At 53.5% G+C, this 27,500-nt stretch overlaps 2 protein-coding genes across 4 annotated transcripts in view; both read right to left on the reverse strand.

The window, feature by feature from the left end:
- Positions 1-27,500, reverse strand: part of LOC142907476 (uncharacterized) — a 478,656-nt gene that overhangs the window by 369,514 nt on the left and 81,642 nt on the right. The gene's annotated exons all lie outside the window — the stretch shown is intronic.
- LOC116938057 (thioredoxin-related transmembrane protein 2-like) overlaps positions 1-27,500 on the reverse strand; it is a 56,096-nt gene that overhangs the window by 14,994 nt on the left and 13,602 nt on the right. For all 3 annotated transcript variants that reach the window (XM_076057033.1, XM_076057035.1, XM_076057034.1), the window contains exons 4-6: positions 27,373-27,449; positions 22,709-22,815; positions 2,563-2,628 (exon numbers count right to left, since the gene is read on the reverse strand). In XM_076057033.1, the coding sequence (XP_075913148.1) occupies positions 2,563-2,628; positions 22,709-22,815; positions 27,373-27,449 (250 nt within the window). The remainder of the gene's footprint in view (positions 1-2,562; positions 2,629-22,708; positions 22,816-27,372; positions 27,450-27,500) is intronic.

The raw sequence follows: 27,500 nt of genomic DNA on the forward strand, positions 1-27,500 counted from the left end.
ACACTAGACACACACACACACACTAGACACACACACACACACTAGACACACACACACACTAGACACACACACACACTAGACACACACACACACACACTAGACACACACACACACACTAGACACACACACACACTAGACACACGCACACACTAGACACACACACACACACTAGACACACACACACACACACTAGACACACACACACTAGACACACACACACACACACTAGACACACACACACACACACACTAGACACACACACACACACTAGACACACACACACTAGACACACACACACACACACTAGACACACACACTAGACACACACACACACACACTAGACACACACACACACTAGACACACACACACACTAGACACACACACACACTAGACACACACACACTAGACACACACACACACACTAGACACACACACACACACTAGACACACACACACACACTAGACACACACACACTAGACACACACACACACACTAGACACACACACACACTAGACACACACACACACTAGACACACACACACACTACACACACACACTAGACACACACACAAACTAGACACACACACACACTAGACACACACACACACTAGACACACACACACACACTAGACACACACACACAGTAGACACACACACACACACACTAACACACACACACTAGACACACACACACACTAGACACACACACACACACACTAGACACACACACACACTAGACACACACACACACACAATAGACACACACACACACACTAGACACACACACACACTAGACACACACACACTAGACACACACACACACTAGACACACACACACACTAGACACACACACACACAATAGACACACACACACACACTAGACACACACACACACTAGACACACACACACACACACTAGACACACACACACACTAGACACACACACACACACTAGACACACACACACTAGACACACACACACACTAGACACACACACACACACTAGACACACACACACACTAGACACACACACACACTAGACACACACACTAGACACACACACACACACTAGACACACACACACACACTAGACACACACACACACTAGACACACACACACACTAGACACACACACACACACTAGACACACACACTAGACACACACACACACTAGACACACACACACACTAGACACACACACACACACTAGACACACACACACACACTAGACACACACACACACACACACTACACACACACACACTAGACACACACACACACTACACACACACACACTAGACACACACACACACACTAGACACACACACACACACACTAGACACACACACACACACACTAGACACACACACACACACTAGACACACACACACACACTAGACACACACACACACTAGACACACACACACACACACTAGACACACACACACACACTACACACACACACACACACTAGACACACACACACTAGACACACACACACACACTAGACACACACACACACACTAGACACACACACACACACACTAGACACACACACACACTAGACACACACACACACACACTAGACACACACACACACACTACACACACACACACACACTAGACACACACACACACACTAGACACACACACACACACACTAGACACACACACACACTAGACACACACACACACACACACTAGACACACACACACACACTAGACACACACACACACACACTAGACACACACACACACTAGACACACACACACACACACACTAGACACACACACACACACTAGACACACACACACACTAGACACACACACACACTAGACACACACACACACACTAGACACACACACACACACACTAGACACACACACACACACACTACACACACACACACACTAGACACACACACTAAACACACGCTAACAACACGCTAACAACACGCTAGACACACGCTAACAACACGCTAACAACAGGCTAACAACAGGCTAACAACACGCTAACAACACGCTAGACACACGCTAACAACACGCTAACAACACGCTAACAACACGCTAACAACACGCTAGACACACGCTAACAACACGCTAACAACAGGCTAACAACAGGCTAACAACACGCTAACAACACGCTAGACACACGCTAACAACACGCTAACAACAGGCTAACAACACGCTAACAACACGCTAACAACACGCTAGACACACGCTAACAACACGCTAACAACACGCTAGACACACGCTAACAACATGCTAACAACAGGCTAACAACACGCTAACAACACGCTAACAACACGCTAACAACACGCTAACAACACGCTAACAACACGCTAGACACACGCTAACAACACGCTAACAACAGGCTAACAACAGGCTAACAACACGCTAACAACACGCTAGACACACGCTAACAACACGCTAACAACACGCTAACAACACGCTAGACACACGCTAGACACACGCTAACAACACGCTAACAACACGCTAACAACACGCTAACAACATGCTAACAACACGCTAACAACATGCTAACAACACGCTAACTTACTTAGCACTGGCGTCTCCGTACCGCCCAGCGTCCACCTTGCCAAACTTCAGGCCCGGGCAGTCATAGCTGCAACACGCAACACACACACGTGTCACACACACGTGTCACACACACACGTGTCACACACACGTGTCACACACACGTGTCACACACACGTGTCACACACACGTGTCACACACATGTCACACACACGTGTCACACACACGTGTCACACACACGTGTCACACACGCACACACACACACGCACACACGTGTCACACACACATGTCACACGTGTCACACACGTGTCACACACACACACGTGTCACACACACACACGTGTCACACACATGTCACACACACACACGTGTCACACACACACACGACACACACACGTGTCACACACGCACACACACGTGACACACACGTGTTACACGCTGTGTGAGTGAGTCTATGAGTCTCTGTGTGGTGAGTCTGTGGGTCTCTGTGTGGTGAGTCTGTGGGTCTCTGTGTGAGTGAGTCTGTGGATCTCTGTGTGAGTCTGTGGGTGTCTGTGTGAGTGAGTCTGTGGGTCTCTGTGTGAATGAGTCAGTGGGTCTCTGTGTGAGTGAGTCTGTGGGTCTCTGAGTGGTGAGTCTGTGGGTCTCTGTGTGAGTGAGTCTGTGGGTCTCTGTGTGTGTGAGTCTGTGGCTCTCTGTGTGAGTGAGTCTGTGGCTCTCTGTGTGAGTCTGTGGGTCTGTGTGAGTGAGTCTGTGGGTCTCTGTGTGAGTGAGTCTATGGGTCTCTGTGTGAGTGAGTCTGTGGGTCTCTGTGTGGTGAGTCTATGGGTCTCTGTGTGGTGAGTCTGTGGGTCTCTGTGTGGTGAGTCTATGGGTCTCTGTGTGAGTGAGTCTGTGGGTCTCTGTGTGGTGAGTCTATGGGTCTCTGTGTGAGTGAGTCTGTAGGTCTCTGTGTGGTGAGTCTGTGGGTCTCTGTGTGAGTGAGTGTGTGGGTCTCTGTGTGTGAGTCTGTGGGTCTCTGTGTGAGTGAGTCTATGGGTCTCTGTGTGGTGAGTCTGTGGGTCTCTGTGTGAGTGAGTCTATGGGTCTCTGTGTGAGTGAGTCTGTGGGTCTCTGCGTGAGTGAGTCTGTGGGTCTCTGTGTAGTGAGTCTGTGGGTCTCTGTGTGGTGAGTCTGTGGGTCTCTGTGTGGTGAGTCTGTGGGTCTCTGTGTGGTGAGTCTATGGGTCTCTGTGTGGTGAGTCTGTGTGTCTCTGTGTGGTGAGTCTCTGTGTGGTGAGTCTATGGGTCTCTGTGTGGTGAGTCTGTGGGTCTCTGTGTGGTGAGTCTGTGTGTCTCTGTGTGGTGAGTCTGTGGGTCTTTGTGTGGTGAGTCGGTGGGTCTCTGTGTGGTGAGTCTATGGGTCTCTATGTGTGGTGAGTCTGTCGGTCTCTGTGTGAGTGAGTCTATGGGTCTCTGTGTGGTGAGTCTGTGGGTCTCTGTGTGAGTGAGTCTGTGGGTCTCTGTGTGAGTGAGTCTGTGGGTCTCTGTGTGAGTCTGTGGGTCTCTGTGTGGTGAGTCTATGGGTCTCTGTGTGTGTGAGTCTGTGGGTCTCTGTGTGAGTGAGTCTGTGGGTCTCTGTGTGGTGAGTCTGTGGGTCTCTGTGTGAGTCTGTGGGTCTCTGTGTGAGTCTGTGGGTCTCTGTGTGAGTCTGTGGGTCTCTGCGTGAGTCTGTGGGGCTCTGTGTGAGTGAGTCTGTGGGTCTCTTTGTGTGGTGAGTCTGTGGGTCTCTGTGTGGTGAGTCTGTGGGTCTCTGTGTGGTGAGTCTGTGTGTCTCTGTGTGAGTGAGTCTGTGTGTCTCTGTGTGGTGAGTCTGTGGGTCTCTGTGTGGTGAGTCTGTGGGTATCTGTGTGTGTGAGTCTGTGGGTCTCTGTGTGGTGAGTCTGTGGGTCTCTGTGTGGTGAGTCTGTGGGTCTCTGTGTGGTGAATCTGGGGTCTCTGTGTGTGTGAGTCTGTGGGTCTCTGTGTGGTGAGTCTGTGGGTCTCTGTGTGAGTGAGTCTGTGTGTCTCTGTGTGGTGAGTCTGTGGGTCTCTGTGTGAGTCTGTGGGTCTCTGTGTGGTGAGTCTGTGGGTCTCTGTGTGAGTGAGTCTGTGGGTCTCTGTGTGAGTGAGTCTGTGGGTCTCTGTGTGGTGAGTCTATGGGTCTCTTTGTGGTGAGTCTGTGGGTCTCTGTGTGGTGAGTCTGTGGGTCTCTGTGTGAGTGAGTCTGTGGGTCTCTGTGTGAGTGAGTCTGTGGGTCTCTGTGTGGTGAGCCTGTGGGTCTCTGTGTGGTGAGTCTGTGGGTCTCTGTGTGGTGAGTCTGTGGGTCTCTGTGTGAGTGAGTCTGTGGGTCTCTGTGTGGTGAGTCTGTGGGTCTCTGTGTGGTGAGTCTGTGGGTCTCTGTGTGAGTGAGTCTGTGGGTCTCTGTGTGGTGAGTCTGTGGGTCTCTGTGTGGTGAGTCTCTGTGTGGTGAGTCTATGGGTCTCTGTGTGGTGAGTCTGTGGGTCTCTGTGTGAGTGAGTCTGTGGGTCTCTGTGTGAGTGAGTCTGTGGGTCTCTGTGTGGTGAGTCTGTGGCTCTCTGTGTGAGTGAGTCTGTGGCTCTCTGTGTGGTGAGTCTGTGGGTCTCTGTGTGGTGAGTCTGTGGGTCTGTGTGGTGAGTCTGTGGGTCTCTGTGTGGTGAGTCTGTGGGTCTCTGTGTGAGTGAGTCTGTGGGTCTCTGTGTGGTGAGTCTGTGGGTCTCTGTGTGGTGAGTCTGTGTGTCTCTGTGTGAGTCTATGGGTCTCTGTGTGAGTGAGTCTGACGGTCTCTGTGTGGTGAGTCTGTGGGTCTCTGTGTGTGAGTCTGTGGGTCTCTGTGTGAGTGAGTCTATGGGTCTCTGTGTGGTGAGTCTGTGGGTCTCTGTGTGGTGAGTCTGTGGGTCTCTGCGTGAGTGAGTCTGTGGGTCTCTGTGTAGTGAGTCTGTGGGTCTCTGTGTGGTGAGTCTGTGGGTCTCTGTGTGGTGAGTCTGTGGGTCTCTGTGTGGTGAGTCTATGGGTCTCTGTGTGGTGAGTCTGTGTGTCTCTGTGTGGTGAGTCTGTGGGTCTCTGTGTGGTGAGTCTGTGGGTCTTTGTGTGAGTGAGTCTGTGGGTCTCTGTGTGGTGAGTCTGTGGGTCTCTGTGTGGTGAGTCTCTGTGTGGTGAGTCTATGGGTCTCTGTGTGGTGAGTCTGTCGGTCTCTGTGGTGAGTCTATGGGTCTCTGTGTGAGTGAGTCTATGGGTCTCTGTGTGGTGAGTCTATGGGTCTCTGTGTGATTCTGTGGGTCTCTGTGTGAGTGAGTCTGTGGGACTCTGTGTGGTGAGTCTGTGGGTCTCTGTGTGATTGAGTCTGTGGGTCTCTGTGTGGTGAGTCTGTGGGTCTCTGTGTGAGTGAGTCTGTGGGTCTCTGTGTGGTGAGTCTGTGGGTCTCTGTGTGGTGAGTCTGTGGGTCTCTGTGTGGTGAGTCTGTGTGTCTCTGTGTGAGTCTATGGGTCTCTGTGTGAGTGAGTCTATGGGTCTCTGTGTGAGTGAGTCTGTGGGTCTCTGTGTGAGTGAGTCTGTGGGTCTCTGTGTGATGAGTCTGTGGGTCTCTGTGTGGTGAGTCTGTGGGTCTCTGTGTGAGTGAGTCTGTGGGTCTCTGTGTGTTGAGTCTGTGGGTCTCTGTGTGAGTGAGTCTGTGGGTCTCTGTGTGAGTGAGTCTGTGGGTCTCTGTGTGTTGAGTCTGTGGGTCTCTGTGTGAGTGAGTCTGTGGGTCTCTGTGTGAGTGAGTCTATGGGTCTCTGTGTGAGTGAGTCTATGGGTCTCTGTGTGGTGAGTCTGTGGGTCTCTGTGTGAGTGAGTCTATGGGTCTCTGTGTGAGTGAGTCTGTGGGTCTCTGTGTGATGAGTCTGTGGGTCTCTGTGTGGTGAGTCTGTGGGTCTCTGTGTGAGTGAGTCTGTGGGTCTCTGTGTGAGTGAGTCTGTGGGTCTCTGTGTGGTGAGTCTATGGGTCTCTGTGTGAGTGAGTCTGTAGGTCTCTGTGTGGTGAGTCTGTGGGTCTCTGTGTGAGTGAGTGTGTGGGTCTCTGTGTGTGAGTCTGTGGGTCTCTGTGTGAGTGAGTCTATGGGTCTCTGTGTGGTGAGTCTGTGGGTCTCTGTGTGAGTGAGTCTATGGGTCTCTGTGTGAGTGAGTCTGTGGGTCTCTGCGTGAGTGAGTCTGTGGGTCTCTGTGTAGTGAGTCTGTGGGTCTCTGTGTGGTGAGTCTGTGGGTCTCTGTGTGGTGAGTCTGTGGGTCTCTGTGTGGTGAGTCTATGGGTCTCTGTGTGGTGAGTCTGTGTGTCTCTGTGTGGTGAGTCTCTGTGTGGTGAGTCTATGGGTCTCTGTGTGGTGAGTCTGTGGGTCTCTGTGTGGTGAGTCTGTGTGTCTCTGTGTGGTGAGTCTGTGGGTCTTTGTGTGGTGAGTCGGTGGGTCTCTGTGTGGTGAGTCTATGGGTCTCTATGTGTGGTGAGTCTGTCGGTCTCTGTGTGAGTGAGTCTATGGGTCTCTGTGTGGTGAGTCTGTGGGTCTCTGTGTGAGTGAGTCTGTGGGTCTCTGTGTGAGTGAGTCTGTGGGTCTCTGTGTGAGTCTGTGGGTCTCTGTGTGGTGAGTCTATGGGTCTCTGTGTGTGTGAGTCTGTGGGTCTCTGTGTGAGTGAGTCTGTGGGTCTCTGTGTGGTGAGTCTGTGGGTCTCTGTGTGAGTCTGTGGGTCTCTGTGTGAGTCTGTGGGTCTCTGTGTGAGTCTGTGGGTCTCTGCGTGAGTCTGTGGGGCTCTGTGTGAGTGAGTCTGTGGGTCTCTTTGTGTGGTGAGTCTGTGGGTCTCTGTGTGGTGAGTCTGTGGGTCTCTGTGTGGTGAGTCTGTGTGTCTCTGTGTGAGTGAGTCTGTGTGTCTCTGTGTGGTGAGTCTGTGGGTCTCTGTGTGGTGAGTCTGTGGGTATCTGTGTGTGTGAGTCTGTGGGTCTCTGTGTGGTGAGTCTGTGGGTCTCTGTGTGAGTGAGTCTGTGTGTCTCTGTGTGGTGAGTCTGTGGGTCTCTGTGTGAGTCTGTGGGTCTCTGTGTGGTGAATCTGGGGTCTCTGTGTGAGTGAGTCTGTGGGTCCCTGTGTGTGTGAGTCTGTGGGTCTCTGTGTGGTGAGTCTGTGGGTCTCTGTGTGAGTGAGTCTGTGTGTCTCTGTGTGGTGAGTCTGTGGGTCTCTGTGTGAGTCTGTGGGTCTCTGTGTGGTGAGTCTGTGGGTCTCTGTGTGAGTGAGTCTGTGGGTCTCTGTGTGAGTGAGTCTGTGGGTCTCTGTGTGGTGAGTCTATGGGTCTCTTTGTGGTGAGTCTGTGGGTCTCTGTGTGGTGAGTCTGTGGGTCTCTGTGTGAGTGAGTCTGTGGGTCTCTGTGTGAGTGAGTCTGTGGGTCTCTGTGTGGTGAGCCTGTGGGTCTCTGTGTGGTGAGTCTGTGGGTCTCTGTGTGGTGAGTCTGTGGGTCTCTGTGTGAGTGAGTCTGTGGGTCTCTGTGTGGTGAGTCTGTGGGTCTCTGTGTGGTGAGTCTGTGGGTCTCTGTGTGAGTGAGTCTGTGGGTCTCTGTGTGGTGAGTCTGTGGGTCTCTGTGTGGTGAGTCTCTGTGTGGTGAGTCTATGGGTCTCTGTGTGGTGAGTCTGTGGGTCTCTGTGTGAGTGAGTCTGTGGGTCTCTGTGTGAGTGAGTCTGTGGGTCTCTGTGTGGTGAGTCTGTGGCTCTCTGTGTGAGTGAGTCTGTGGCTCTCTGTGTGGTGAGTCTGTGGGTCTCTGTGTGGTGAGTCTGTGGGTCTGTGTGGTGAGTCTGTGGGTCTCTGTGTGGTGAGTCTGTGGGTCTCTGTGTGAGTGAGTCTGTGGGTCTCTGTGTGGTGAGTCTGTGGGTCTCTGTGTGGTGAGTCTGTGTGTCTCTGTGTGAGTCTATGGGTCTCTGTGTGAGTGAGTCTGACGGTCTCTGTGTGTGAGTCTGTGGGTCTCTGTGTGAGTGAGTCTATGGGTCTCTGTGTGGTGAGTCTGTGGGTCTCTGTGTGGTGAGTCTGTGGGTCTCTGCGTGAGTGAGTCTGTGGGTCTCTGTGTAGTGAGTCTGTGGGTCTCTGTGTGGTGAGTCTGTGGGTCTCTGTGTGGTGAGTCTGTGGGTCTCTGTGTGGTGAGTCTATGGGTCTCTGTGTGGTGAGTCTGTGTGTCTCTGTGTGGTGAGTCTGTGGGTCTCTGTGTGGTGAGTCTGTGGGTCTTTGTGTGAGTGAGTCTGTGGGTCTCTGTGTGGTGAGTCTGTGGGTCTCTGTGTGGTGAGTCTCTGTGTGGTGAGTCTATGGGTCTCTGTGTGGTGAGTCTGTCGGTCTCTGTGGTGAGTCTATGGGTCTCTGTGTGAGTGAGTCTATGGGTCTCTGTGTGGTGAGTCTATGGGTCTCTGTGTGATTCTGTGGGTCTCTGTGTGAGTGAGTCTGTGGGACTCTGTGTGGTGAGTCTGTGGGTCTCTGTGTGATTGAGTCTGTGGGTCTCTGTGTGGTGAGTCTGTGGGTCTCTGTGTGAGTGAGTCTGTGGGTCTCTGTGTGGTGAGTCTGTGGGTCTCTGTGTGGTGAGTCTGTGGGTCTCTGTGTGGTGAGTCTGTGTGTCTCTGTGTGAGTCTATGGGTCTCTGTGTGAGTGAGTCTATGGGTCTCTGTGTGAGTGAGTCTGTGGGTCTCTGTGTGAGTGAGTCTGTGGGTCTCTGTGTGATGAGTCTGTGGGTCTCTGTGTGGTGAGTCTGTGGGTCTCTGTGTGAGTGAGTCTGTGGGTCTCTGTGTGTTGAGTCTGTGGGTCTCTGTGTGAGTGAGTCTGTGGGTCTCTGTGTGAGTGAGTCTGTGGGTCTCTGTGTGTTGAGTCTGTGGGTCTCTGTGTGAGTGAGTCTGTGGGTCTCTGTGTGAGTGAGTCTATGGGTCTCTGTGTGAGTGAGTCTATGGGTCTCTGTGTGGTGAGTCTGTGGGTCTCTGTGTGAGTGAGTCTATGGGTCTCTGTGTGAGTGAGTCTGTGGGTCTCTGTGTGATGAGTCTGTGGGTCTCTGTGTGGTGAGTCTGTGGGTCTCTGTGTGAGTGAGTCTGTGGGTCTCTGTGTGAGTGAGTCTGTGGGTCTCTGTGAGGTGAGTCTGTGGGTCTCTGTGTGGTGAGTCTGTGGGTCTCTGTGTGAGTGAGTCTGTGGGTCTCTGTGTGGTGAGTCTGTGGGTCTCTGTGTGAGTGAGTCTGTGGGTCTCTGTGTGAGTGAGTCTATGGGTCTCTGTGTGAGTGAGTCTATGGGTCTCTGTGTGGTGAGTCTGTGGGTCTCTGTGTGAGTGAGTCTATGGGTCTCTGTGTGAGTGAGTCTGTGGGTCTCTGTGTGATGAGTCTGTGGGTCTCTGTGTGGTGAGTCTGTGGTTCTCTGTGTGAGTGAGTCTGTGGGTCTCTGTGTGGTGAGTCTGTGAGTCTCTGTGTGGTGAGTCTGTGGGTTTCTGTGTGGTGAGTCTGTGGGTCTCTGTGTGAGTGAGTCTGTGGGTCTCTGTGTGGTGAGTCTGTGGGTCTCTGTGTGATGAGTCTGTGGGTCTCTGTGTGGTGAGTCTGTGAGTCTCTGTGTGAGTGAGTCTGTGGGTCTCTGTGTGGTGAGTCTATGGGTCTCTGTGTGGTGAGTCTATGGGTCTCTGTGTGAGTGAGTCTGTGGGTCTCTGTGTGGTGAGTCTGTGGGTCTCTGTGTGGTGAGTCTGTGGGTCTCTGTGTGAGTGAGTCTGTGGGTCTCTGTGTGAGTGAGTCTGTGGGTCTCTGGGTGAGTGAGTTTGTGGGTCTCTGTGTGAGTGAGTCTGTGGCTCTCTGTGTGAGTGAGTCTGTGGGTCTCTGTGTGATTCTGTGGGGCTCTGTGTGAGTGAGTCTGTGGGTCTCTGTGTGGTGAGTCTGTGGGTCTCTGTGTGGTGAGTCTGTGGGTCTCTGTGTGGTGAGTCTGTGGGTCTCTGTGTGGTGAGTCTGTGGGTCTCTGTGTGAGTGAATCTGTGGGTCTCTGTGTGGTGAGTCTGTGGGTGTCTGTGTGAGTGAATCTGTGGGTCTCTGTGTGGTGAGTCTGTGGGTCTCTGTGTGGTGAGTCTGTGGGTCTCTGTGTGAGTGAGTCTGTGGGTCTCTGTGTGGTGAGTCTGTGGGTCTCTGTGTGGTGAGTCTGTGGGTCTCTGTGTGGTGAGTCTGTGGGTCTCTGTGTGGTGAGTCTGTGGGTCTCTGTGTGGTGAGTCTGTGGGTCTCTGTGTGGTGAGTCTATGGGTCTCTGTGTGGTGAGTCTGTGGGTCTCTGTGTGAGTGAGTCTGTGGATCTCTGTGTGATGAGTTTGTGGGTCTCTGTGTGGTGAATATGTGGGTCTCTGTGTGAGTGAGTCTGTGGGTCTCTGTGTGGTGAGTCTGTGGATCTCTGTGTGCTGAGTCTATGGGTCTCTGTGTGGTGAGTCTGTGGGTCTCTGTGTGGTGAGTCTGTGGGTCTCTGTGTGGTGAGTCTGTGGGTCTCTGTGTGGTGAGTCTGTGGGTCTCTGTGTGGTGAGTCTGTGGGTCTCTGTGTGGTGAGTCTGTGGGTCTCTGTGTGAGTGAGTCTGTGGGTCTCTGTGTGAGTGAGTCTGTGGGTCTCTGTGTGAGTGAGTCTGTGGGCTCTGTGTGAGTGAGTCTGTGGGTCTGTGTGTGAGTGAGTCTTTGGGTCTCTGTGTGAGTCTGTGGGTCTCTGTGTGGTGAGTCTGTGGGTCTCTGTGTGAGTGAGTCTGTGGGTCTCTGTGTGAGTGAGTCTGTGGGTCTCTGTGTGAGTGAGTCTGTGGGTCTCTGTGTGGTGAGTCTGTGGGTCTCTGTGTGAGTGAGTCTGTGTGTCTCTGTGTGGTGAGTCTGTGGGTCTCTGTGTGTGGTGAGTCTGTGGGTCTCTGTGTGGTGAGTCTGTAGGTCTCTGTGTGGTGAGTCTGTGGGTCTCTGTGTGGTGAGTCTGTGTCTCTGTGTGGTGAGTCTGTGGGTCTCTGTGTGGTGAGTCTATGGGTCTCTGTGTGGTGAGTCTGTGGGTCTCTGTGTGAGTGAGTCTATGGGTTTCTGTGATGAGTCTGTGGTCTCTTGTGTGGTGAGTCTGTGGGTCTCTGTGTGGTGAGTCTGTGGGTCTCTGTGTGGTGAGTCTGTGGGTCTCTGTGTGGTGAGTCTGTGGGTCTCTGTGTGAGTGAGTCTGTGGGTCTCTGTGTGAGTGAGTCTGTGGGTCTCTGTGTGAGTCTGTGGGTCTCTGTGTGAGTGAGTCTGTGGGTCTCTGTGTGGTGAGTCTGTGTGTCTCTGTGTGGTGAGTCTGTGGGTCTCTGTGTGTGGTGAGTCTGTGGGTCTCTGTGTGGTGAGTCTGTGGGTCTCTGTGTGGTGAGTCTGTGGGTCTCTGTGTGGTGAGTCTGTGGGTCTCTGTGTGGTGAGTCTGTGGGTCTCTGTGTGGTGAGTCTGTGGGTCTCTGTGTGGTGAGTCTGTGGGTCTCTGTGTGGTGAGTCTGTGGGTCTCTGTGTGGTGAGTCTGTGGGTCTCTGTGTGGTGAGTCTGTGGGTCTCTGTGTGGTGAGTCTGTGGGTCTCTGTGTGGTGAGTCTGTGGGTCATTGTGGTGAGTCTGTGGGTCTCTGTGTGGTGAGTCTGTGGGACTCTGTGTGAGTGAGTCTGTGGGTCTCTGTGTGAGTGAGTCTGTGGGTCTCTGTGTGGTGAGTCTGTGGATCTCTGTGTGCTGAGTCTATGGGTCTCTGTGTGGTGAGTCTGTGGGTCTCTGTGTGGTGAGTCTGTGGGTCTCTGTGTGGTGAGTCTGTGGGTCTCTGTGTGGTGAGTCTGTGGGTCTCTGTGTGGTGAGTCTGTGGGTCTCTGTGTGGTGAGTCTGTGGGTCTCTGTGTGAGTGAGTCTGTGGGTCTCTGTGTGAGTGAGTCTGTGGGTCTCTGTGTGAGTGAGTCTGTGGGCTCTGTGTGAGTGAGTCTGTGGGTCTGTGTGTGAGTGAGTCTTTGGGTCTCTGTGTGAGTCTGTGGGTCTCTGTGTGGTGAGTCTGTGGGTCTCTGTGTGAGTGAGTCTGTGGGTCTCTGTGTGAGTGAGTCTGTGGGTCTCTGTGTGAGTGAGTCTGTGGGTCTCTGTGTGGTGAGTCTGTGGGTCTCTGTGTGAGTGAGTCTGTGTGTCTCTGTGTGGTGAGTCTGTGGGTCTCTGTGTGTGGTGAGTCTGTGGGTCTCTGTGTGGTGAGTCTGTAGGTCTCTGTGTGGTGAGTCTGTGGGTCTCTGTGTGGTGAGTCTGTGTCTCTGTGTGGTGAGTCTGTGGGTCTCTGTGTGGTGAGTCTATGGGTCTCTGTGTGGTGAGTCTGTGGGTCTCTGTGTGAGTGAGTCTATGGGTTTCTGTGATGAGTCTGTGGTCTCTTGTGTGGTGAGTCTGTGGGTCTCTGTGTGGTGAGTCTGTGGGTCTCTGTGTGGTGAGTCTGTGGGTCTCTGTGTGGTGAGTCTGTGGGTCTCTGTGTGAGTGAGTCTGTGGGTCTCTGTGTGAGTGAGTCTGTGGGTCTCTGTGTGAGTCTGTGGGTCTCTGTGTGAGTGAGTCTGTGGGTCTCTGTGTGGTGAGTCTGTGTGTCTCTGTGTGGTGAGTCTGTGGGTCTCTGTGTGTGGTGAGTCTGTGGGTCTCTGTGTGGTGAGTCTGTGGGTCTCTGTGTGGTGAGTCTGTGGGTCTCTGTGTGGTGAGTCTGTGGGTCTCTGTGTGGTGAGTCTGTGGGTCTCTGTGTGGTGAGTCTGTGGGTCTCTGTGTGGTGAGTCTGTGGGTCTCTGTGTGGTGAGTCTGTGGGTCTCTGTGTGGTGAGTCTGTGGGTCTCTGTGTGGTGAGTCTGTGGGTCTCTGTGTGGTGAGTCTGTGGGTCTCTGTGTGGTGAGTCTGTGGGTCATTGTGGTGAGTCTGTGGGTCTCTGTGTGGTGAGTCTGTGGGACTCTGTGTGAGTGAGTCTGTGGGTCTCTGTGTGAGTGAGTCTGTGGGTCTCTGTGTGAGTGAGTCTGTGGGTCTCTGTGTGGTGAGTCTGTGGGTCTCTGTGTGAGTCTGTGGGTCTCTGTGTGAGTGAGTCTGTGGGTCTCTGTGTGAGTGAGTCTGTGGGTCTCTGTGTGAGTGAGTCTGTGGGTCTCTGTGTGAGTGAGTCTGTGGGTCTCTGTGTGAGTGAGTCTGTGGGTCTTTGTGTGAGTGAGTCTGTGGGTCTCTGTGTGGTGAGTCTGTGGGTCTCTGTGTGAGTGAGTCTGTGGGTCTCTGTGTGAGTGAGTCTGTGGCTCTCTGAGTGAGTGAGTCGGTGGCTCTCTGTGTGAGTGAGTCTGTGGGTCTCTGTGTGGTGAGTCTGTGGGTCTCTGTGTGAGTGAGTCTGTGGGTCTCTGTGTGAGTGAGTCTGTGGGTCTCTGTGTGAGTGAGTCTGTGGGTCTCTGTGTGAGTGAGTCTGTGGGTCTCTGTGTGAGTGAGTCTGTGGGTCTTTGTGTGAGTGAGTCTGTGGGTCTCTGTGTGAGTGAGTCTGTGGGTCTCTGTGTGGTGAGTCTGTGGGTCTCTGTGTGAGTGAGTCTGTGGGTCTCTGTGTGAGTGAGTCTGTGGGTCTCTGTGTGAGTGAGTCTGTGTGTCTCTGTGTGAGTGAGTCTGTGTGTCTCTGCGTGAGTGAGTCTGTGGCTCTCTGTGTGGTGAGTCTGTGGCTCTCTGAGTGAGTGAGTCTGTGGCTCTCTGTGTGAGTGAGTCTGTGGGTCTCTGTGTGGTGAGTCTGTGGGTCTCTGTGTGAGTGAGTCTGTGGGTCTCTGTGTGAGTGAGTCTGTGGGTCTCTGTGTGGTGAGTCTGTGGGTCTCTGTGTGAGTGAGTCTGTGGGTCTTTGTGTGAGTGAGTCTGTGGGTCTCTGTGTGAGTGAGTCTGTGGGTCTCTGTGTGGTGAGTCTGTGGGTCTCTGTGTGGTGAGTCTGTGGGTCTCTGTGTGAGTGAGTCTGTGGGTCTCTGTGTGAGTGAGTCTGTGGGTCTCTGTGTGAGTGAGTCTGTGGGTCTCTGTGTGAGTGAGTCTGTGGGTCTCTGTGTGAGTGAGTCTGTGGGTCTCTGTGTGAGTGAGTCTGTGGGTCTCTGTGTGGTGAGTCTGTGAGTCTCTGTGTGAGTGAGTCTGTGGGTCTCTGTGTGGTGAGTCTATGGGTCTCTGTGTGGTGAGTCTATGGGTCTCTGTGTGAGTGAGTCTGTGGGTCTCTGTGTGTGGTGAGTCTGTGGGTCTCTGTGTGGTGAGTCTGTGGGTCTCTGTGTGATGAGTCTGTGGGTCTCTGTGTGGTGAGTCTATGGGTCTCTATGTGTGGTGAGTCTGTGGGTCTCTGTGTGAGTGAGTCTGTGGGTCTTTGTGTGGTGAGTCTGTGGGTCTCTGTGTGGTGAGTCTGTGGGTCTCTGTGTGGTGAGTCTGTGGGTCTCTGTGTGGTGAGTCTATGGGTCTCTGTGTGAGTGAGTCTGTGGGTCTCTGTGTGGTGAGTCTGTGGGTCTCTGTGTGAGTGAGTCTGTGGGTCTCTGTGTGTGGTGAGTCTGTGGGTCTCTGTGTGGTGAGTCTGTGGGTCTCTGTGTGGTGAGGCTGTGGGTCTCTGTGTGGTGAGTCTGTGGGTCTCTGTGTGAATGAGTCTGTGGGTCTCTGTGTAGTGAGTCTGTGAGTCTCTGTGTGGTGAGTCTGTGGGTCTCTGTGTGGTGAGTCTATGGGTCTCTGGGTGAGTGAGTCTGTGGGTCTCTGTGTGGTGAGTCTGTGGGTCTCTGTGTGGTGAGTCTGTGGGTCTCTGTGTGAGTGAGTCTGTGGGTCTCTGTGTGGTGAGTCTGTGGGTCTCTGTGTGGTGAGTCTGTGGGTCTCTGTGTGTGGTGAGTCTGTGGGTCTCTGTGTGGTGAGTCTGTGGGTCTCTGTGTGAGTGAGTCTGTGGGTCTCTGTGTGGTGAGTCTGTGGGTCTCTGTGTGATGAGTCTGTGGGTCTCTGTGTGGTGAGTCTGTGGGTGTTTGTGTGAGTGAGTCTGTGGGTCTCTGTGTGGTGAGTCTGTGGGTCTCTGTGTGAGTGAGTCTGTGGGTCTCTGTGTGGTGAGTCTGTGGGTCTCTGTGTGGTGAGTCTGTGGGTCTGTGTGTGGTGAGTCTGTGGGTCTCTGTGTGGTGAGTCTGTGGGTCTCTGTGTGGTGAGTCTGTGGGTCTCTGTGTGGTGAGTCTGTGGGTCTCTGTGTGAGTCTGTGGGTCTCTGCGTGAGTGAGTCTGTGGGTCTCTGTGTGGTGAGTCTGTGGGTCTCTGTGTGGTGAGTCTGTGGGTCTCTGTGTGGTGAGTCTGTGGGTCTCTGTGTGGTGAGTCTGTGGGTCTCTGTGTGGTGAGTCTGTGGGTCTCTGTGTGGTGAGTCTGTGGGTGTCTGTGTGGTGAGTCTGTGGGTCTCTGTGTAAGCGAGTCTGTGTGTCTCTGTGTGAGTGAGTCTGTGGGTCTCTGTGTGAGTCTATGGGTCTCTGTGTGGTGAGTCTGTGGGTCTCTGTGTGGTGAGTCTGTGGATCTCTGTGTGGTGAGTCTATGGGTCTCTGTGTGGTGAGTCTGTGGGTCTCTGTGTGGTGAGTCTATGGGTCTCTGTGTGAGTGAGTCTATGGGTCTCTGTGTGGTGAGTCTGTGGGTCTCTGTGTGGTGAGTCTGTGGATCTCTGTGTGGTGAGTCTATGGGTCTCTGTGTGGTGAGTCTGTGGGTCTCTGTGTGGTGAGTCTGTGGATCTCTGTGTGGTGAGTCTATGGGTCTCTGTGTGGTGAGTCTGTGGGTCTCTGTGTGGTGAGTCTGTGTGTCTCTGTGTGAGTCTATGGGTCTCTGTGTGAGTGAGTCTATGGGTCTCTGTGTGGTGAGTCTATGGGTCTCTGTGTGGTGAGTCTGTGGGTCTCTGTGTGGTGAGTCTGTGGATCTCTGTGTGGTGAGTCTATGGGTCTCTGTGTGGTGAGTCTGTGGGTCTCTGTGTGGTGAGTCTGTGGATCTCTGTGTGGTGAGTCTATGGGTCTCTGTGTGGTGAGTCTGTGGGTCTCTGTGTGGTGAGTCTGTGTGTCTCTGTGTGAGTCTATGGGTCTCTGTGTGAGTGAGTCTATGGGTCTCTGTGTGGTGAGTCTATGGGTCTCTGTGTGGTGAGTCTGTGGGTCTCTGTGTGGTGAGTCTGTGGATCTCTGTGTGGCGAGTCTATGGGTCTCTCTGTGGTGAGTCTGTGGGTCTCTGTGTGGTGAGTCTGTGTATCTCTGTGTGATGAGTCTGTGGATCTCTGTGTGGTGAGTCTATGGGTCTCTGTGTGGTGAGTCTGTGGGTCTGTGTGGTGAGTCTGTGTGTCTCTGTGTGATGAGTCTATGGGTCTCTGTGTGGTGAGTCTGTGGGTCTGTGTGGTGAGTCTGTGTGTCTCTGTGTGGTGAGTCTATGGGTCTCTGTGTGGTGAGTCTGTGTGTCTCTGTGTGATGAGTCTATGGGTCTCTGTGTGAGTGAGTCTGTGGGTCTGTGTGGTGAGTCTGTGGGTCTCTGTGTGAGTGAGTCTGTGGGTCTCTGTGTGAGTGAGTCTGTGGGTCTCTGTGTGGTGAGTCTGTGGGTCTCTGTGCAAGTGAGTCTGTGGGTCTCTGTGTGAGTGAGTCTGTGGGTCTCTGTGTGGTGAGTCTGTGGGTCTCTGTGTGGTGAGTCTGTGGGTCTCTGTGTGAGTCTGTGGGTGTCTGTGTGAGTGAGTCTGTGGGTCTCTGTGTGAGTGAGTCTGTGGGTGTCTGTGTGAGTGAGTCTGTGGGTCTCTGTGTGGTGAGTCTGGGGGTCTCTGAGTGAGTGAGTCTGTGGGTCTCTGTGTGAGTGAGTCTGTGGGTCTCTGTGTGAGTGAGTCTGTGGGCTCTGTGTGAGTGAGTCTGTGGGTCTGTGTGTGAGTGAGTCTTTGGGTCTCTGTGTGAGTCTGTGGGTCTCTGTGTGGTGAGTCTGTGGGTCTCTGTGTGAGTGAGTCTGTGTGTCTCTGTGTGGTGAGTCTGTGGGTCTCTGTGTGGTGAGTCTGTGGGTCTCTGTGTGTGTGAGTCTGTGGGTCTCTGTGTGGTGAGTCTGTGGGTCTCTGTGTGAGTGAGTCTGTGGGTCTCTGTGTGAGTGAGTCTGTGGTTCTCTGTGTGAGTGAGTCTGTGGGTCTCTGTGTGGTGAGTCTGTGGGTCTCTGTGTGAGTGAGTCTGTGTGTCTCTGTGTGGTGAGTCTGTGGGTCTCTGTGTGTGGTGAGTCTGTGGGTCTCTGTGTGGTGAGTCTGTAGGTCTCTGTGTGGTGAGTCTGTGGGTCTCTGTGTGGTGAGTCTGTGGGTCTCTGTGTAGTGAGTCTGTGAGTCTCTGTGTGAGTCTGTGGGTCTCCGTGTGGTGAGTCTGTGGGTCTCTGTGTGGTGAGTCTGTGAGTCTCTGTGTGAGTCTGTGGGTCTCCGTGTGGTGAGTCTGTGGGTCTCTGTGTGAGTGAGTCTGTGAGTCTCTGTGTGAGTGAGTCTGTGGGTCTCTGTGTGGTGAGTCTGTGGGTCTCTGTTTGGTGAGTCTGTGGGTCTCTGTGTGAGTGAATCTGTGGGTCTCTGTGTGGTGAGTCTATGGGTCTCTGTGTGGTGAGTCTATGGGTCTCTGTGTGAGTGAGTCTGTGGGTCTCTGTGTGGTGAGTCTGTGGGTCTCTGTGTGGTGAGTCTGTGGGTCTCTGTGTGAGTGAGTCTGTGGTTCTCTGTGTGAGTGAGTCTGTGGGTCTCTGTGTGAGTGAGTCTGTGGGTCTCTGTGTGGTGAGTCTGTGGGTCTCTGTGTGAGTGAGTCTGTGGGTCTCTGTGTGGTGAGTCTGTGGGTCTCTGTGTGAGTGAGTCTGTGGGTCTCTGTGTGGTGAGTCTGTGGGTCTCTGTGTGATGAGTCTGTGGGTGTCTGTGTGAGTGAGTCTGTGGGTCTCTGTGTGGTGAGTCTGTGGGTCTCTGTGTGGTGAGTCTGTGGGTCTCTGTGTGATGAGTCTGTGGGTCTCTGTGTGAGTGAGTCTTTGGGTCTCTGTGTGGTGAGTCTGTGGGTCTCTGTGTGGTGAGTCTGTGGGTCTCTGTGTGAGTGAGTCTGTGGTTCTCTGTGTGAGTGAGTCTGTGGGTCTCTGTGTGAGTGAGTCTGTGGGTCTCTGTGTGGTGAGTCTGTGGGTCTCTGTGTGAGTGAGTCTGTGGGTCTCTGTGTGGTGAGTCTGTGGGTCTCTGTGTGAGTGAGTCTGTGGGTCTCTGTGTGGTGAGTCTGTGGGTCTCTGTGTGATGAGTCTGTGGGTGTCTGTGTGAGTGAGTCTGTGGGTCTCTGTGTGGTGAGTCTGTGGGTCTCTGTGTGGTGAGTCTGTGGGTCTCTGTGTGATGAGTCTGTGGGTCTCTGTGTGAGTGAGTCTTTGGGTCTCTGTGTGGTGAGTCTGTGGGTCTCTGTGTGGTGAGTCTGTGGGCCTCTGTTTGAGTGAGTCTGTGGGTCTTTGTGTGTGGTGAGTCTGTGGGTCTCTGTGTGGTGAGTCTGTGGGTGTCTGTGTGGTGAGTCTGTGGGTCTCTGTGTGAGTGAGTCTGTGGGTCTCTGTGTGTATGTGAGTGTGTGTATGTCTGTGTGTGTGTATGTCTCTGTGTGTGTGTCTGTGTGTGTGTGTGTGAGAGAGTGTGTGCGTGTGTCTGAGTGTCTGTGTGTGTGTGTGAGTGAGTGTGTGTGTCTGAGTGTGTGTCTGAGTGTGTGTGTCTCTGTGTGTGTGACTGTGTATGTGTGTCTGTGTGTGTGTGTGAGTGTGTCTGTGTGTGTGTGTCTGTGTGTGTGTACTGTGTGTGTGTGAGTGAGTGTCTGTGTGTGCGTGTGAGTGTCTGTGTGTGTGTGAGTGAGTGTGTCTGTGTGTGTCTGTGTGTGTGTGTGTCTGTGTGTGTGTCTGTGTGTGTGTGTCTGTGTGTGTGTGAATCTGTGTGAGTGTGTGTGAGTGTGTGTGTGACTGTGTGTGTGTGACTGTGCGTGTGACTGTGTGTGTGACTGTGTGTGTGACTGCGTGTGTGTGTATCTGTGTGTGTGTATCTGTGTGTGTATCTGTGTGTGTGAGTGTGTGTGTGTGTACTGTGTGAGTGTGTGAGTGTATGTGTGTGTCTGTGTGTGTGTGTGTGACTGTGTGAGTGTGTATGTCTGAGTGTGTGTGTAATTGTATGTGTGTGTGTCTGTGTGTGTGTGAGTGTGTGTGAGTGTGTGTGTGAGTGAGTGTGTGTGTACTGTGTGTGCGTGACTGTGTGTGTGTGACTGTGTGTGTGAGTGTGTGTCTGTGTGTACTGTGTGTGACTGTGTGAGTGTCTGTGTGTGTCTGTGTGTGTGTCTGTGTGTGACTGTGTGTGTGTCTGTGTGTGTCTGTGTGTGTGTGTGTCTGTGAGTGTCTGTGTGTGTGTGTGTGTCTGTGAGTGTCTGTGTGTGAGTGTGTGAGTGTGTGTGAGTGTGTGTGTGTCTGTGTGTGTGTGTCTGTGTGTGTGAGTGTGTGACTGTGTGTGTGAGTGTGTGTGTCTGTGTGTGTCTGTGTGTGTGTGTGTGTCTGTGTGTGTGTGTGTGTGTCTGTGTGTGTGTGTACTGTGTGTCTGTGTGTGTGTGTCTGTGTATGTGTGTGTGAGTGTGTGTGTATCTGTGTGTGTCTGTGTGTGTGTGTACTGTGTGTCTGTGTGTGTGTCTGTGTATGTGTGTGTTAGTGTGTGTGTATCTGTCTGTGTGTGTGTGTGTCTGTGCGTGTGTGTGTCTGTGAGTGTCTGTGTGTGTGTGTGTCTGTGAGTGTCTGTGTGTGAGTGTGTGAGTGTGTGTGTGTGTGAGTGTGTGTGTGTGTCTGTGTTTGTGTGTCTGTGTGTGTGAGTGTGTGACTGTGTGTGTGAGTGTGTGTGTCTGTGTGTGTCTGTGTGTGTGTGTGTCTGTGTGTGTGTGTACTGTGTGTCTGTGTGTGTGTGTCTGTGTATGTGTGTGTGAGTGTGTGTGTATCTGTGTGTGTCTGTGTGTGTGTGTACTGTGTGTCTGTGTGTGTGTCTGTGTATGTGTGTGTTAGTGTGTGTGTATCTGTCTGTGTGTGTGTGTCTGTGCGTGTGAGTGTCTGTGAGTGTGTGTGTGTGTGTCTGTGTGTGTCTGTGTGTGTGTGAATCTGTGTGAGTGTGTGTGAGTGTGTGTGTGACTGTGTGTGTGTGACTGTGTGTGTGTGTATCTGTGTGTGTGTATCTGTGTGTGTATCTGTGTCTGTGTGTGAGTGTGTGTGTGTGTACTGTGTGAGTGTGTATGTCTGAGTGTGTGTGTACTGTATGTGTGTGTGTCTGTGTGTGTGTGAGTGTGTGTGAGTGTGTGTGAGTGTGTGTGTGAGTGAGTGTGTGCGTGACTGTGTGTGTGTGACTGTGTGTGTGAGTGTGTCTGTGTGTACTGTGTGTGTCTGTGTGAGTGTGTGTGTGTCTGTCTGTGTGAGTGTGTGTGCGTCTGTGTGTGAGTGTGTGTGTGTGTGACTGTGTGTGTCTGTGTGTGTGTGTCTGTGTGTGTGTGTACTGTGTGTGAGTGTGTGTGTGTCTGTGTGTGACTGTGTGTGTCTGTGTGTGTCTGTGTGAGTGTAGAGTGTCTGTGTGTGTGTGTCTGTGTGTCTGTGTGTGTGTCTCACGGTGCACATAGCCTGGCACAAGCGTCGTGGTGACGTCACCGCCACTTAGTGGCGAATGGCGGTTGTTGTTGTGTGTGTGAGTGTGTCTGTGTGTGAGTGTGTCTGTGTGTCTGTGTGTGTGTATGTGTGACTGTGTGTGTGTGACTGTGTGAGTGTGTATGTCTGTGTCTGTGTGTGTGAGTGTGTACTGTGTGTGTGTGAGTGTGTGTACTGTGTGTGTGAGTGTGTGTGAGTGTGTGTCTGTGTGTGTGAGTGTCTGTGTGTGTGTGACTGTGTGAGTGTGTGTCTGTGTCTGTGTGAGTGTGTGTGTCTTTGTGTAGTGTGTGTGTCTGTGTGTGTGTCTGTGTGTGTGTCTGTGTGTACTGTGTGTCTGTGTGTGTCTGTGTGTGTGAGTGTGTAGTGTGTAGTGTGTCTGTGTGTGTGTGTCTGTGTGTGTGTCTGTCTGTGTCTGTGTGTGTGTGTGTGTCTGTGTGTGTGTGTGTGTGTCTGTGTGTGTGTGTGTGACTGTGTGTGTGTGTACTGTATGTGTGTGTGTGTCTGTGTGTGTGTGAGTGTGTGTGAGTGTGTGTGAGTGTGTGTGTGAGTGAGTGTGTGTGTACTGTGTGTGCGTGACTGTGTGTGTGTGACTGTGTGTGTGAGTGTGTGTCTGTGTGTACTGTGTGTGACTGTGTGAGTGTCTGTGTGTGTGTGTGTCTGTGTGTGACTGTGTGTGTGTGTGTCTGTGTGTGTGTGTCTGTGACTGTCTGTGTGTGTGTCTGTGAGTGTTTGTGTGTGTGTCTGTGTGAGCGTCTGTGTGTGTGTGAGTGTGTGTGTCTGTGTGAGTGTGTGAATCTGTGTGTGTGTGTGGTGTGTGTGTCTGTGTGTGTGTGACTGTGTGTGTGAGTGTGTGTGTCTGTGTGTGTCTGTGTGTGTATGTGTGTGTGTGGCTGTGTGTGTGTGTCTGTGTGTGTGTCTGTGTGTGTGTGTACTGTGTGTCTGTGTGTGTGTGTACTGTGTGTGTGTGTACTGTGTCTGTGTGTGTGTCTGTGTGTGTGTGTGTCTGTGTGTGAGTGTGTGTGTCTGTGTGTGAGTGTGTGTGACTGTGTGTGTGTGTGACTGTGTGTGAGTGTGTATGTCTGTGTGTGTCTGTGAGTGTGTCTGTGTGTGTCTGTGTGTGTCTGTGTGTGTCTGTGTGTGAGTGTGTGAGTGTGTGTGTGTGAATGTCTGTGTGTAGTGTCTGTGTGTGTGTCTGTGTGTGTGTGACTGTGTGTACTGTGTGTGTCTGTGTGTGTGTAGTGTGTGTCTGTGTCTGTGTGTGTCTGTGTGTGTGTGTGTCTGTGTGTGTGTGTCTGTGTGTGAGTGTGTGTCTGTGTGTGAGTGTGTGTCTGTGTGTGTGTGTGAGTGTGTGTCTGTGTGTGTGTGTCTGTGTGTGACTGTGTGTGTGAGTGTGTGTGTGAATGTGTGTGTGTGTCTGTGTGTGTCTGTGTCTGTGTGTCTGTGTGTGTGTCTGTGTGTGTGTCTGTGTGTGTGTCTGTGTGTGTGTGAGTGTGTGTGTGTGTCTGTGTGTACTGTGTGTCTGTGTGTGTCTGTGTGTGCGTGCGAGTGAGCGGCTGACCGCAGCGAGAGGTCAGCGAAGATCGGAGCAAACGTTTGGCACTCTGGGACCCAGTTAGCAAAGAACTCGACCAACCACACAGTGTGGCGGTCACGTGACAGCTCCTCCTGCAACCACAGTCACACACAACCACAGTCACACACAACCACAGTCACAGTCACACACAACCACAGTCACACACAACCACACAGTGTGGTGGTCACGTGACAGCTCCTCCTGCAACCACAGGCAACCACAGTCACACACAACCACTCGACCAACCACACAGTGTGGTGGTCACGTGACAGCTCCTCCTGCAACCACAGTCACACACAACCACACAGTGTGGTGGTCACGTGACAGCTCCTCCTGCAACCACAGTCACACACAACCACAGTCACACACAACCACACAGTGTGGTGGTCACGTGACAGCTCCTCCTGCAACCACAGTCACAGCCACAGTCACACACAACCACGCAGTGTGGTGGTCACGTGACAGCTCCTCCTGCAACCACAGGCAACCACAGTCACACACAACCACAGTCACACACAACCACTCGACCAACCACACAGTGTGGTGGTCACGTGACAGCTCCTCCTGCAACCACAGTCACAGCCACAGTCACACACAACCACAGTCACACACAACCACAGTCACACACAACCACTCGCCCAACCACACAGTGTGGTGGTCACGTGACAGCTCCTCCTGCAACCACAGGCAACCACAGTCACACACAACCACGCAGTGTGGTGGTCACGTGACAGCTCCTCCTGCAACCACAGGCAACCACAGTCACACACAACCACAGTCACACACAACCACAGTCACACACAACGATGCAGTGTGGTGGTCACGTGACAGCTCCTCCTGCAACCACAGTCACACACAACCACACAGTGTGGTGGTCACGTGACAGCTCCTCCTGCAACCACAGTCACAGCCACAGTCACACACAACCACGCAGTGTGGTGGTCACGTGACAGCTCCTCCTGCAATCACAGGCAACCACAGTCACACACAACCACAGTCACACGCAACCACAGTCACACACAACCACAGTCACAGGCAACCACAGTCACACACAACCACAGTCACAGGCAACCACAGTCACAGGCAACCACAGTCACAGGCAACCACAGTCACAGGCAACCACAGGCAACCAGTCACAGGCAACCACAGTCACAGGCAACCACAGTCACAAGCAACAACAGTCACACGCAACCACAGTCACAGGCAACCACAGGCAACCACAGTCACAGGCAACCACAGTCACAGGCAACCACAGTCACAGGCAACCACAGTCACAGGCAACCACAACCACAACCACAACTACAGTCACAGGCAACCACAGTCACACACAACCACAGTCACAGGCAACCACAGTCACAACCACAGTCACAGGCAACCACAACCACAGTCACAGGCAACCACAGTCACAGGCAACCACAGTCACAGGCAACCACAACCACAGTCACAGGCAACCACAGTCACAACCACAGTCACAGGCAACCACAACCACAGTCACAGGCAACCACAGTCAACTACAGTCACAGGCAACCACAGTCACAGGCAACCACAGTCACAGGCAACCACAGTCACAGGCAACCACAACCACAACCACAACTACAGTCACAGGCAACCACAGTCACACACAACCACAGTCACACACAACCACAGTCACACACAACCACAGTCACAGGCAACCACAGTCACACACAACCACAGTCACAGGCAACCACAGTCACAGGCAACCACAGTCACAGGCAACCACAGTCACAGGCAACCACAGGCAACCAGTCACAGGCAACCACAGTCACAGGCAACCACAGTCACAAGCAACAACAGTCACACGCAACCACAGTCACAGGCAACCACAGGCAACCACAGTCACAGGCAACCACAGTCACAGGCAACCACAGTCACAGGCAACCACAGTCACAGGCAACCACAACCACAACCACAACTACAGTCACAGGCAACCACAGTCACACACAACCACAGTCACAGGCAACCACAGTCACAACCACAGTCACAGGCAACCACAACCACAGTCACAGGCAACCACAGTCACAGGCAACCACAGTCACAGGCAACCACAACCACAGTCACAGGCAACCACAGTCACAACCACAGTCACAGGCAACCACAACCACAGTCACAGGCAACCAGTCAACTACAGTCACAGGCAACCACAGTCACAGGCAACCACAGTCACAGGCAACCACAGTCACAGGCAACCACAACCACAACCACAACTACAGTCACAGGCAACCACAGTCACACACAACCACAGTCACACACAACCACAGTCACACACAACCACAGTCACAGGCAACCACAGTCACAGGCAACCACAGTCACACACAACCACAGTCACACACAACCACAGTCACACACAACCACAGTCACACGCAACCACAGTCACAGGCAACCACAGTCACACACAACAACAGTCACACGCAACCACAGTCACAGGCAACCACAGTCACAGGCAACTACAGTCACAGGCAACCACAGTCACAGGCAACTACAGTCACACACAGTCACAGGCAACCACAGTCACAGGCAACCACAGGCAACCACAGTCACACGCAACCACAGTCACAGGCAACCACAACCACAACCACAGTCACAGGCAACCACAGTCACAGGCAACTTAGTGCAGCCCGCTTACTGGGGGCATAGCACCAGACCTAGCAGGGTGGTGAGTGCTGGTGAGGGTTGGTGAGGTGCTGGTGAGGGTTGGTGAGGTGCTGGTGAGGGTTGGTGAGGTGCTGGTGAGGGTTGGTGAGGTGCTGGTGAGGGTTGGTGAGGGTTGGTGAGGTGCTGGTGAGGGTTGGTGAGGGTTGGTGAGGGTTGGTGAGGTGTTGGTGAGGTGCTGGTGAGGTGCTGGTGAGGGTTGGTGAGGTGCTGGTGAGGGTTGGTGAGGTGCTGGTGAGGGTTGATGAGGTGCTGGTGAGGGTTGGTGAGGGTTGGTGAGGGTTGGTGAGGTGTTGGTGAGGTGCTGGTGAGGGTTGGTGAGGTGCTGGTGAGGGTTGATGAGGTGCTGGTGAGGGTTGGTGAGGGTTGGTGAGGGTTGGTGAGGTGTTGGTGAGGTGCTGGTGAGGTGCTGGTGAGTGTTGGTGAGGTGCTGGTGAGGGTTGGTGAGGGTTGGTGAGGTGCTGGTGAGGGTTGGTGAGGGTTGGTGAGGGTTGGTGAGGTGCTGGTGAGGTGCTGGTGAGGTGTTGGTGAGGTGTTGGTGAGGTGCTGGTGAGGTGTTGGTGAGGGTTGGTGAGGGTTGGTGAGGTGCTGGTGAGGTGTTGGTGAGGTGCTGGTGAGGTGCTGGTGAGGGTTGGTGAGGGTTGGTGAGGGTTGGTGAGGTGCTGGTGAGGTGTTGGTGAGGTGCTGGTGAGGTGCTGGTGAGGTGCTGGTGAGGTGCTGGTGAGGTGTTGGTGAGGTGCTGGTGAGGGTTGGTGAGGTGTTGGTGAGGGTTGGTGAGGGTTGGTGAGGGTTGGTGAGGTGCTGGTGAGGGTTGGTGAGGGTTGGTGAGGTGCTGGTGAGGTGCTGGTGAGGTGTTGGTGAGGTGCTGGTGAGGTGCTGGTGAGTGTTGGTGAGGGTTGGTGAGGTGTTGGTGAGGTGCTGGTGAGGTGCTGGTGAGGTGCTGGTGAGGTGCTGGTGAGGGTTGGTGAGGGTTGGTGAGTGCTGGTGAGGTGCTGGTGAGGTGCTGGTGAGGGTTGGTGAGGGTTGGTGAGGTGCTGGTGAGGTGCTGGTGAGGTGCTGGTGAGGTGCTGGTGAGGGTTGGTGAGGGTTGGTGAGGTGCTGGTGAGGTGCTGGTGAGGGTTGGTGAGGTGCTGGTGAGGTGCTGGTGAGGGTTGGTGAGGGTTGGTGAGGGTTGGTGAGGTGCTGGTGAGGTGCTGGTGAGGTGCTGGTGAGGGCCACGTGGTGTAGAGGGGATCTCGGGGGGCTCTGGAAGGTTCTAGAAGCCGTGGCGGTGTCACTGGGTGGGCCACGTGGTGTAGAGGGGTTCTCGGGGGGCTCCGGAAGGTTCTAGAAGCTGTGGTGGGTGGGCCACGTGGTGTAGAGGGGCTATCGGGGGGCTCCGGAAGGTTCTAGAAGCCGTGGCGGTGTCACTGGGTGGGCCACGTGGTGTAGAGGGGTTCTCGGGGGGCTCTGGAAGGTTCTAGAAGCTGTGGGGGGGGGTCACTGGGTGAGCGACGTGGTGTAGAGGGGCTCTCGAGGGGCTCCGGAAGGTTCTAGAAGCTGTGGTGGGTGGGCCACGTGGTGTAGAGGGGCTCTCGAGGGGCTCCGGAAGGTTCTAGAAGCTGTGGTGGGTGGGCCACGTGGTGTAGAGAGGTTCTCGGGGGGCTCCAGAAGGTTCTAGAAGCTGTGGTGGGTGGGCCACGTGGTGTAGAGAGGTTCTCGGGGGGCTCCAGAAGGTTCTAGAAGCTGTGGTGGGTGGGCCACGTGGTGTAGAGGGGTTCTCGGGGGGCTCCGGAAGGTTCTAGAAGCCGTGGCGGTGTCACTGGGTGGGCCACGTGGTGTAGAGGGGTTCTCGGGGGGCTCTGGAAGGTTCTAGAAGCTGTGGCGGTGTCACTGGGTGGGCCACGTGGTGTAGAGGGGATCTCGGGGGGCTCCGGAAGGTTCTAGAAGCCGTGGCGGTGGTGCTGCATGTGAGGAGCGTTAGCGGCGGCCGTGGTCACCTCCAACGTGCGATCGCTGAAGTACTTGATGTACTCGGGGCCCATGTAGAGAGGGGGCCGACACGTCACTACAAACACTGACACACACACACACACACAGATACATACATACAGACACACATACACAT

The sequence above is a fragment of the Petromyzon marinus genome, chromosome 79 (assembly GCF_048934315.1).
Source record: "Petromyzon marinus isolate PM22_M1 ecotype Great Lakes invasive population chromosome 79, UKy_Petmar_22M1.pri1.0, whole genome shotgun sequence".
Lineage (NCBI taxonomy): Eukaryota > Metazoa > Chordata > Hyperoartia > Petromyzontiformes > Petromyzontidae > Petromyzon > Petromyzon marinus.